The 12,196-nt window shown below is 43.3% G+C and overlaps 1 protein-coding gene and 1 long non-coding RNA gene across 2 annotated transcripts in view; one reads left to right on the top strand and one right to left on the bottom strand.

Annotated features, from left to right (window-relative positions):
* The window catches only part of LOC148132257 (uncharacterized), a 308,260-nt gene that overhangs the window by 143,933 nt on the left and 152,131 nt on the right, over positions 1-12,196 (top strand). The window lies entirely within an intron of this gene.
* TAMALIN (trafficking regulator and scaffold protein tamalin) overlaps positions 1-12,196 on the bottom strand; it is a 31,085-nt gene that overhangs the window by 5,535 nt on the left and 13,354 nt on the right. The window contains exons 2-6 of the mRNA XM_026679998.2: positions 8,497-8,546; positions 5,466-5,520; positions 4,897-4,999; positions 617-710; positions 435-501 (exon numbers count right to left, since the gene is read on the bottom strand). Of these exons, the coding sequence (XP_026535783.1) occupies positions 435-501; positions 617-710; positions 4,897-4,999; positions 5,466-5,520; positions 8,497-8,546 (369 nt within the window). The remainder of the gene's footprint in view (positions 1-434; positions 502-616; positions 711-4,896; positions 5,000-5,465; positions 5,521-8,496; positions 8,547-12,196) is intronic.

Here is a 12,196-nt window from a genome sequence, read left to right as displayed (position 1 = left end):
GGGAGCACAGTGGGTGGAGCAGAAGGCAAATGGGAAGGGACACATTCATGGGTGGGAGGACGGAAGGAGGGGATGGAATAGGGGAAGAAGTTTTAGCTTTGCTCCTTTCCCGCTAGTGATTCCTATGCTGTGAAAACTGCTGTTTTTTTACAGTGAATACTGAGCCAGATGGTCTAGCAATTGCACTTGGCATAGGACAGCTTTCTGTGTGGTTTTTAGGAATATGGAGCATCCTGATCAAAGCAAAAAAAAAAACACCATGTAATTCTGCCTATACAAATATTTGCAGGGCAGTTACCCAGGTTGAGTTTTGGGATATCATTTCATGTCCATGTACAGGCCATATAATTCAAAACAGTTGCCTCTTCTTGGCAGCCACCCGAGCCAAACTTGTAAACATTTCATTGCCATGTTCCTGCTTGAATGCCGCTCACCTTGAGATACTGCAAGCGAGCCTCCAATTCAGCCCTCCGGATTGATGCACCATACAAGGTATCTAACCTGAACAGGGGACAAAGTGGGATGAGTGATGGCTAGGAAACCACAGCAGTGTCACATGGAGGAAGAGGGAGGGTGGAGGGATAGTTCTGGTTAAATACATCAAATTGGCTTTTACCTGAGCACGTTTCCAGATGCTTTGATGATCTCCACAATCTCACGGTGCCGGATGCCTTCTACGTTAAGCCCATTCACCCCTGTGATTGTGTCTCCTACAAAGCAGATAAGCAACAATAAGGAGTCAGGGGGAACAAAGGATCTGTACCGGGCTTGCACACTTAAAACCGGAACTTAAGATATCACTTCTGCAAGTCTGCAAAAAACATTCTTTATTTTGGTCTCTCAGGCTTGGAAGGATGGTGGTGGAGATAGGGATGGATGGAGACTGCCCACCCACCCAACTTTTTTTGGGGGGGGGCTTGTATGCCTGATCCCCACATCTTCTAACACAAAGAAGGCTTTCAATCCACAATGGCCATAATCAAGAGTTGACTGTGATCTCTGCTTCATGACTAAAAGAGGTGAAGTACTTCTTCCCCTTCCCCTGGTTTTTGCAACGTTTTGCTTAAAAGAAATGAACAAAAAAGCTTGCCCACACCTGTATTTATTTAGTCTTTATTAAAATTATTGCGTAAGTATGGGTTCAGGGTTTTTTGTTTTTGTTTTTTGTTTCCATAGACCAACATGGCAATGACTATTTTGTTTTGAGTGCTGTTTAAATTATGCAAACAACATAATTGCACTTTGATTTGGTTTTATTCTGAGCATTCTAATTATGTGTCAAGAGTTCAGACAGGGCCAGGGGCATAGTAGAAGTGTGGGGAAATGTTAGTCAAGAAATACTCATAACTTTTTAGATCTCTCCTTCTCTGTTTTATTAAAGAAAATGACAAAAATTAAAAAAAAGAAAACATTGGGGTTGGGGGAAAAAGAACAGAAACATGGGGAATGTATGTATGTATACAAGCGCTTATATACTGTATATGTTTGTGTGTATACATAATCTGAAAGAATGTCTCTACATATATACATGTAGTGTTAGGGAGAAATAGAAGCATTTTAAACCTCCCAATGCAATCTTCCCATTCAGAAAAAAAAATGATTCAGATGATGATAATCTATTACTACATAGAAAAGGTTAACAGAGTATTCTTTCAAATTTCGTCTGAGATCGTTCTGCAACTTTTGAGCACAACTTATGATTTTGAAGACTAGGGTTGCTTACATAAGAGCACAAAAAAAAAACCTGTTTGGTAGCCAGAAAATTTCCTGCCATTGGGAAAGGTGATCCAAGCTTGGAGAGGTGTACTTTTAAAAAACACACTCTGTGCAAAAAGCAGGAAAAGCAGACTTTAATGGGAAGAAAAGAGGGTAACCACATTGCACAACCAAACCCTCTAATTCAGGGGTGTCGAACTCAATTTTATTGAGGGCTGCACTAGGATTGTGTTTGACCTCGGTGTGTGTGGGGGGGAGGGGGGCAAGGGGCATGCCCAGGGTAGGCGTGGCCAGGGTGGGTGTGGCCAGCTTGATGTCACTCATGTCGGGGGCACCTGTGATGGCCAATTGCTAAGGCAAGACTTCCCTCAGACCCTCCCTTCCTCTCATTATCTCCTCCTTCTCTCTGTCCCTTCCTTCCATCCTTTTCTTCTTCCTTCCCTTTTCTTTCTTTTTCCTTCCTTGCTCTCTTCCCATCTTTCCTTCTTTTTCTTTGTCTTTCCTCTTTCCCTTTCTCCTTCCCTGTCTCTTCTAGGATGCTCAAATGCAAAAGGGGAAACATTTCTCCTTTTGTTTTGTTTTTAGTTCAGCCTACTGCAGCCCTCTGCCAGTGAAAACAGAGCTTAGAGGGGACCCGAACTCTGTTTTTGCTGGCAGAGCCGCTGCAGGCCAGTCCTTTGCTGTTTCCGGGCCCAAATCTAAGGACCCCACTGGCCAGATTTGGCCCACAGGGCCTTGAGTTTGACACCCCTACTCTAATTCATCTGGATGCCTCCCTCACTCTGTCACCTCCATTTGAGCCTGCTGTCAATCTGACTCTTTAAATCAGTGTTTTTCAATCCTGTCCGCTTTAAAATGTATGGATTTCAACGGGCTGGAGAATTCTGGGAGTGGAAATCCATACATCTTAAATGTGACAAGTTTGAAAAAAATGCATGCTTTAAATCAGGGGTGTCCAACCTTGGCAACTTTAAGACTTGTGGACTTCAACTCCCAGAATTCCTCAGCCAGCTTTGCTGGCTGAGGAATTCTGGGAGTTGAAGTCCACAAGTCTTAAAGTTGCCAAGGTTGGACACCCCTGCTTTAAATGAAGATAACAATGCTTGCCTCTCCAGAGCACAGCAACTGGAAGGAGAGGAGAAGAAGGCAACCCTCATGGAAGCTGCGCCCCAGCCTTCTTCATGGTTACCTGTGATGTGAAGCCAGAGCTGGTTGAAGCCTCTTTACAAGGAGCCAATGAAACACAGGCAAGGAAGGAACAAGGAGAGGGAGCCTGCATTCCAGGCCTGTCTCAGAAAGACCCTGCTCTTTGGCTATTGTACAGCACAACATTTCTTCCATGAGTCCTGTGGGCCAGGAGACAATGGAACCACTGCCCGTTTTTAAGAGGAAAACGTAGAGTGTTTTGATTGTTAAGAAAAATGCCTAACATTCCAGTGAGCAGGAATGCCTGGTGAACTAGCATATTTTAAATCTGGAAATCCCAGCCGGACAAACTGATGATGTTAGGAAAAAGAAGAGCCAGGTTTTCCTGTTGCTGTCTGTCTGGCTCTGTCTGGTGTGGGTTTCTTGATTCCCCCCCCCCCTGTTTTAGACATATTAAATTGGTCTAATACCATTTTCCCCCTCCCCTCCTTTTATTTCCCATGGGAAACGAAGGCAATTCTCGTTCCCCATGTTGGTGATCCAGAGTCAAATCTAGACAGGATAGTCCTGCCACTGTGAAATCTGCAAGGATTCCACATGATCCCCATCAACTGTGGTCTCCTTTGATTCTAAATAACGAGAGGTGAGGAAATGCAGATCGTCCCTGCACAGTGACCACAACTGGGAAAGGTAACTCAGCGACTAAGTGAAATACCATGCGATTGCAACAGGCTTTCAACTGCAGTTGCTAAACAATTCACAGTAAGTCATTAAGCGAGACATCAAGTGACTGAATTAGGATCTCAAATGATGATCACGTGAACAGGAGATGGTATGTCTGTCGTATATGCTTGCTGGTTGCCAAGAGCTTGAATATCGATCATGTGACTGTGGGAATGCTACAACGGTTGTAACTGTGAAGACTGGTGGTAAAGCTACTCATTCAGCATCATTGTCACTTTGAACAACTGCTGAATAGGACAGTCATTAAGCGAGTTCTGTCTGTGCACTTTCCAATTTCTACCCCTTCACTTTGGGATCTCAGCACCTCTCCTTGGAGCCTGATACAGAAGCTCACACCCCTGAGGCTTGGTAAAACTAGCAGACTGAGTTGGAGAGTGTCCGGCAGTAAATGAGATTGTGGAGCTCAGATTGTGGCCTTGCAGGCTCTGTTCTGTGAAGTAACAAGAGGAGTCAGTGATGTCATGGAGTCCTCCAATGCCTTTCCACAGCAGAGAGCTACTCAGCCTTCCCTACAGTTGTAAAAAGTTGGGAAGAAGCGTGGAGACAATGTGAGACTAGGCCAAAGCCACCATACTTAAAAGTGGTGAAGACACGTAAGCAGCGTGGACAAAAGCCAGGAAAAGTTCCCCCAGGGAAAGGAACCAAGTCTTTAAGAGGACAAAAGGACAAAAGTTGGGCCTGAGCACATGGCAAGCCCCTCCTCAAGTTTCACCAACAAAGGAGTTGGGCCTGCATGGGAAGCCCCTTCCCACCAACTCTAGGGGACAAAAAGTGGTCCTGAAACCTGCCCAGCTTTTGGATCCTGAAACCTGCCCAGTTTTTGGATCCCAGACTTGGCAGCTTCTGTCCCTCTGGCTAGTGCCTAGCAGCCTAGTAGTGGACGCTGGGTAAATGTGGATGAGTGTGTGTGTCTGTGTATGTATAAGAACAAAACTATATCATTAAAAGTTTGCTGTTATTTTAAATTCACTGAGTCTCTGTGTATTTTAAAAAACCGTTTCTGCCTCAGTGTTTGGTTGATTTGGGATTGAGTGTGGCCATTTTCCAGGCCTGTGAGTGTGCGAGTGAGTGACCATAAGCTGAACCTGAGAGTACATTTGTGTAACAACAATAAAACAGAGAAACTACACAAGTGTGCACCTGAAATCCGCAGTTCAAGAAGACAGAGTGACAACCTCACTGGCCACTGAAGACCAGGAAGGCCTGAAATCTGAATCATACCGGATGATTTTACCAGTCAGCTGTCGAGCTCCAGTGAAAGAGTACAAAGCAGTAAACGAAGCCTCTTACCAGGTTTAAGGCCTGCTGTTTGAGCTGGGCTGTTTTCATGAACCCGGCAAACAAAAGTGAACATCTCCACACGTTTTGTGTCCTGATGGTGTAGCCCGTAAGTCTGAAAATTGCCCAGATGGGAAAAAAGAATTATTATTATGGCGTGAGAAGGGTGGATTAGGGGTTGATGCTATAATCTATAATGAATGAGGTAAAACAGCATGAAGAGCTAGACAGCCATAGCAAGCTGGGAGATGAAATGAATTCTGCCTGATTTGGATCATTTCTCATTCTCTGAAATGTCAAAGATCAAACTCAGCCGAAAAGCGAGACAGGCCAGATTCAAGATGTTGTCATATTTTCCTCAGATTTGATATTCAATGCTTTCAAAATCCAAGTCCTCAATGTTCAGCTTTTGTAATGTCTGAAATTTGTATTGCAACTTTTTTCCTCATTTGCAAATACCCCAAGGTATGTGATTTAAAACTCTGCCCTCAATTCCTGCTGAGGGCAGCCCACAAAGCTTCCTCTTAGCCGTTTGTGAGGTAAGTTTAGGAAGGAATAGAAGGCTTTCTCTCAACATTTACCTGAATCTCAAACCCATACGTTTGGCTCTCTTCTTTCTCCAGTGTGATCACCTTCCTGAAACAATGCGAGAGGAAAGAAATTCAGCTGAAATTCCCCAGGACCTTGCATGAGGCAGATTTAAGCCATATTCACCAAGTTGTGTGAGGATCTCTCTTCACTTTCTGATTCTTCCATCTTCCCACAGCTGAAGCACTGCCCCACAGTATGATTTAAGTTACAGGAACTTCCCTTAGTCATAGTTCAGCAACTTCACTTCAAAGGGAAGTGAAAAGCAGCATTCTGCCTCTTAGCCAGGCAGCTGGATACAAACATTTGCCCTGCCCAAGAATCATCTCTGCGGCTCACAGTCCCTCTTTCCCTTACAGCTCCTTCCACCCACCACCACTTTAAGCTAATGAAACAGAGGAAGGGAGCAGCCTTTCGTGTATCATCCAGTCTTTATGAATCCAGAGCTAACAAAATAACAAAAGGAGATCCAAATGCAAAAACATAGCCAAAGCAAACACAAATGTAATCAGGGATGAGGTTGCTGAAGCAAACATAGATTCATAGCAAACAACCACTACATCATTCAAGAGTATGCTTTTATACATGTATCTCCTTCTTGCAGACACATTTACTGCAAAAAGGAGATCCGTAAGATAAATACCGAAGAATGGCAGACAATCTAATCTACCGGAATCCTCTTTTAGGGTAAATTATATGGATGGCTACTCCTCTGACAGCAGAGCCACAATCTTTCACAATCAAACATACATTTTAAAATCCCAGTCAAATTCTCCTAAATTTTTCTTGAGTAACTTCAATACTAAAATGAACTAACGCTTACGGAATATTCTGAAAAATCACATGAGAAATGTTTGCATTGCCTTCCTATCCAAATGAACCCAGATTATCAATGTTCACTTTTTATCAAAGTCCATATAATTACATGACGTTGCAAATTGAACATATGTTCTATCCTTTTAAGTGGAACTGTTCATTCCATGAACATGGTCCATTTTATGATATGAATCAATGTAGTATAAGGGTAGTAAGTGGACAAAATTTCTTCTTGATAAAAAATATGCCTCTCTATTTAATGAAAATTTGGCAAGGAGGAGACGAAGAATCCTCCTTTCATTTCATGGAAAAGTTGCACCTCTTCATAAAACAGTAGAACATCTGGCCACAAATGATGTATGGATGCATATACACACCCAACTGACCACCCTGTGTGCCTTTGTTCTACTTATTATTTCTGGAAAAGAAGTATGGTTGAAATGAATTAGGGTGTTTTTATAAGTGACTCTCAAAAGTTTATTTAATTTTTACAAGCTGTCAATTGGAATTTAAGAAATGTCCCCAATATAATTCAGAAGTATATTTTAGGAGAAGCTGTTACAGAGAAGCATTTCCTAACAGCCTGGATTACACCTGGCTTTTGTTCTTCTTGTTCTTTCACATACAACAATAGCTTTAACAAAAGGGGGAGGGTCATTATTTATTCAGCATTACACCCTCAATGTATTGGCCACAAACCCCATCACCCGGCATGCTAACCTGGAGGATGCTACATTGGCAAAAATTTGAGATAAAATAGCAATAGCTATTACTATTTATATAACTTATATACCACTTCACAATGCTTTACAGTCCTCTCTAAGCGGCTTACAGAGTCAGCCTATTGCCCCCAACAATCTGGATTCTCATTTTTCTGACCTCAGAAGAATGGAAGGCTGAGTCAACTTTGAGCTGGTCAGGATCGAACTGCTGGCAACCGGCAGTCAGGAGAAGTAGCTTGCAGTACTGTGCCACCATGGCTCGTATTAAGATATTAAGATAATGGGATTCAGTCATCCTATATTTAATTACCATGTTTCAAAACTGGAAGTTCTTTTTGTCCCCATTTAGCAATGAAGAGTCACCTTTCACGTGCCCTGTTGAAACCCAACTTTCTGTTCTCTAAGAAAGCTTCAGGAGAATTTCACCTCAAATCATTTGGAGAACTGCAGCGAAAAACTGAAGTTCTTTCTCTAATGTGCACTTTCGTGACTCTGTCTTTTTTTCTGCACAACAAAGCTTCTTCCTAAAAAGCTGAAGTGGCAATTTGCTCTTGCAACTTTCACCAATGCAGCTTTAAGGGCACATTCCTAAAGCTTGAAGGTAATCCGATATCAAATGTAATTGATGAATATTTTGCACTGTCTCATTGTGAGGCAACATTCAACTATACTTCATCTGAGTCTTCTTGCATCAAGATTTCATGACGGTAATATCAACTCCTATTAGGGATAGCAATCTGATGCCCATCAGATATTCTAAGACAACAATTCCCATAAGCCCTACTTAACCGAGAGGTAACCGTGGGAATTGGTCCTTACAACCTGTATACCCCTATTACCTAATGTGATCCCAGGAGGAGTTGCAGAAAGGTGTATGCTTTTTTTTGCTTTTGAATCAGAGCACTATATTGTACATCCCACTTTTGTTGGACACCAGGCTGAGGAAAGTTGCACCAGAGAGATAAAGGAGGAATTGAAATCACTATCAATTGAACAGTTTACCTGTTAAAGAGACAAACTGAAGAGTGAAAGGCACTGCCTATTCCATGGGAGGTTAACCATCATTCTGAAGTTTTAGCTGGTGAAATTCTGTCCCCAGCAGGAGATGCAGGACTGGAGTTAACACAGCCAAAGGGTCCTTAGTCCAAAGACTCTATCCCAGAAGGCAAAATACCTTGATGGTGCTTGTAAATTACCTCCAGGTGCATAATTTCTGTTACTTCTCTCCCCTACCCCCCCCCCCCGCCACTATAGGGCCATCTCACTCACTCCCAGCCACAGGGGAAGACGAGAACTGCTTGGAGGCGGCTGTGGACAGTGTCCTAAGTGAGCACAAGCAAGAAACAGTCAGCTTTTGGTTAGACTACACCGAAGACAAGGCTTTCTCTGTAGGCCGACATAGGGAAAAGCAAGTCTGTCATCAGCAGAGCAGGACAAAATTCACCATTGAAACTCTCCCAGCAGAAGGGAACGACTTAGCACCTACCTGTGCTGCTCAGGTGACTGGCTCAGAGAGTGCCACTTGAATGCAGAGCCCTGAGGGAGAGGTGCAAAAAAGACAATTAGCCAAGAGCATAGCAGGAGGCAGGCCCCAAACCCTCATTCAGATACAGCACTGGTGGCACTGAGCCAAGGACTGGCCCAAGGGAACCACAGAACAACCCCCGAGTCAGAGGCCTTAAAGGCTGCGTATGAAGCACATTTTCCTGCCACCTAATGACTCACTCCTCTTTCAGTCCTTAAAGCGGCATCAAGATCTGAGAGAATCTTTTCCTACCTTGTTTACCGAGCTGTTGTAAGAATTACCAGGGTCATTTTCATTATGTGTGCTTTCAACGATGCTAAAAGGCTCAGTTTTGTCAGCTTGCTCTGGAGGCCTATCACAGTCAACCTGGCAATGTAAACAGGTTGCCAAAATGAAACAGGGCCTCTGCCTTAGCCAGCTAACTCCAAAGCAGAGGTTGTTTTGGGAAGCCGATTGCTAGACAAGAGGCCATTCATGCAGTTGGTTAACAACACACAAAGGAGGGGAATTCGGATGGGGAGCCTGCTGGAGGCAAGCTGAGGAGGCATTCCCTGTTCTTCATCCTGTACCCCCACCCCCATAATCCTGATCTGGATTATGTTTCCTTCATCTCTGGCTGACGTTAGAAACAACGGTTCCTTTGCTCCAGGGGATGTCTGTCCTCTGATGCCATCATCAGCTCAACTTGGATTGCTACCCGTAAACTGGCTATTCACTTTTACGAAGCCACTTGCACAATGCATGAATGAGAACTCCTCTACACTGAAAGCACATTAGGTCCTCATTCATGGACATTCAGAATGAGGTTTCTGTTTCATTGCTTGAAGCAAACAACAACAACAACTGTCAAGGAAGCCAGCCGAGATTTGCATCATGTGACTAAAAAATAATTGATCAAAACAAAATGGCACATCACCATCTAGAGTGCTGAATCTCCTAGGGGCATCTTGGTGCTTTATATCCACACAAGCCTGAAGGTTTCTTAGAATGGCATCTCAAGCTTGGTTAAACTTCCCCACCCCAAAACCTCAAATGCCAACTAAGAGGGTCTTACACCCACCACCGGGGTTGATGAAAAGCATTCAGAAAGTCACATCTGAACACTGCAGGCTTTCAAAGCTACATGGCTTGGTGCCACGGAAAAAGAAAAACCTTTGGAAGAGAAAGCCCATTTTATTCTGAAGCCCTAATTTTAAAATAAAATTAATTGCCAAGCCCGTTCTGAACAAAGACTTTCATTGTTGATGCTTCCACACAGTACATGATGGGAACTGAAATTTGGAGGACCAATTAGGAAAAAAAATTATTAATATAAATGGATTCAACCACCCTCGGAGGTGGGTGGGGCCCCACATGCATGCCGTGTTGTGTCCCCTGAAGAATTTCAGTCATCTTGGCATAATGGCAAACAACATGGCAATTGATAATGCTCTGGCTTTCATTAAACTTTCTGAATTGTACAAGGGTGCAAACGTGCATGTCTTTGGTTTATGGCTGAACTCGACGTCTCCTGCAAGGCGCAGCCAAGAAACGAAGCATCAGTTTTCTATTAGGCAGCAACACATGCAATTGGAATTATGCTTGAAAATAAACAGCTGTTCATGTAAGAATTCTTCCTGCCCGCCTCTGACAAGCAAGCACTCCACCCTCTTCCCCCAGCCTAGAATGACCTGTAGGCACCGAATCTCTTTTTTATATGCACGGCTGCAACCATTTGCAAGAGTTTTTAAATTTGGGTCCAGGATTGCAAAATGGCTTTTCAGAAGAGATCAAATGAGGTCCTAATACCACTCTATAAAGCCTTAGTAAGACCACACCTAGAGTACTGCATCCAGTTTTGGTCACCACACTATAAAAAAAGATGTTGAGGCTCTAGAAAAAGTACAGAGAAGAGCAACCAGGGTGATTAGGGGACTGGAGACTAAAACATATGAAGAACAGTTATAGGAAGTGGGCATGGCTAGTCTAGTGAAGAAAAGGATCAGGGGAGACATGATAGCAGTGTTCCAATATTTGAGGGGCTGCCACAGAGAGGAAGGGGTCAAGCTATTTTCTAAAGCAACCAAAGGCCAGAGAAGGAATAATGGATGGAAACTGATCAAGGAGAGATTCAACCTGGAAATAAGGAGAAACTTTCTGACAGTGAGAACAATCAACCAATGGAACAGCTTGCCCTCGGAAGTTGTGGGAGCATCATCACTTGAGACTTTCAAGAAGAGATTGGACTGCCATCTGTCAGAAATGATGTAGGGTCTCCTGCTTGGGCAGGGGGTTGGACTAGATGACCTACAAGGTCCCTTCCAACTTTGATTATCTGTTAAGAGCATGGGGGGAAGGGAATGGTAAAAGCAAGGGTGGAGACAAGGGTTTCCAGCTCCATGTTGGAATGAAATGGCCCTGCTTGTCAAGCTGGACAGTGGCATTTCAGTAACCTCAACAAACTCCCATCAGTGAAGTGGGATATTTGGGTGGCCTGCTGAAAATGGAGTAAATAGATTTGAATCCTAATGTAATGGCAGTTGTTTCCCAAGGTACATGGGAAGTGTCTTCACTCTTTCCTCCAGAGAAGTCTGGATGGAACCCAGGAGGCTGTGGCAAGCTAGTCAAAATTAAAATTCTACTTAATAAAAACAGCAGGTACTTATCCAGACATTCTGCTTCGGAGCTGAGAAAAAGCAAAGACAGGGCTATGCTAATTTCAGGAACAAAGGCGATATCAAAATAGTAATGATGATACAAAAAATAATAAGACCAACAGAGTGACACAGACATTGGTTTCCTACTGGTGGGAGATGAACATGCATCCACTCTGTGCTTAAGCCAAATGCTTAAATAAGCAGAGCTATTGTGTCGGTCAAGAACCTCTCCCAAATATTCTGATTAACTTATGAGGAGGAATGTTTTCTGCTTGTAGTCTACATGTAACACGCCTCTGTATATATGAAGAATGGTTGCAGGATTTGGGTTTCGCTAGTCTAGAGAAAAGAAGGACTGAGGGAGCGGGGAACATGATAGCAATGTTCCAGTACTTTGGAGGGCTGCCACAAAGAAGAGGGGGTGAACTTATTTTCCAAAGCATCAGAGGGCAGGATAAGAAACAATGGATGGAAACTAATCAAGGAGAGAAGTAACCTGGAATTAAGGAGAAATTTCCTACCAACGAGGACAATTAATCAGTGGAACAGCTGGCCTTCAGACGTTGTGGGTGCTTCATAACTGGAGGTTTTTAAGAAGAGACTGGACAGTCACTTATCTGAAATGGTGTAGGATCTCCTCCTTGAGCAGGAGGCTGGACTAGATAGGTCACTTCTAGCTCTATTTTGATTCTGATTTTTAATACTAGAACACCCTCTTTTGTTGTTTACAATGAAAATACCAATTATAATTGATAAAAGCATAGTCCAATTGAGTTTTTTTAATGTTCACTGACTACACACCCTTCCCTACAGTTCCAAATCCTTCCTGGTCAAGATCTCTTTTGCCAGGAAGTAAGAGTAATGTCGACTCAAGGGACACATACCCGTTGATTTCATGGCTGGGAGGATATAGGAGACACACACCTGGTGATGACTTCGGAACCTTTTAGTCAATCCCCGTGCAGTTGTATGCATGTATTTATTTTATTTATTTCATTTATATGCTTCCCATTGCACTATCAAGT

Source organism: Notechis scutatus, chromosome 2 (genome assembly GCF_049901735.1).
Source record: "Notechis scutatus isolate UNSWTSFEM ecotype Mainland chromosome 2, rNotScu1.2, whole genome shotgun sequence".
Taxonomy (NCBI): domain Eukaryota; kingdom Metazoa; phylum Chordata; class Lepidosauria; order Squamata; family Elapidae; genus Notechis; species Notechis scutatus.
Note: the sequence above shows the minus strand (reverse complement) of the source record. Positions and strands in the feature narration are given on the sequence as shown.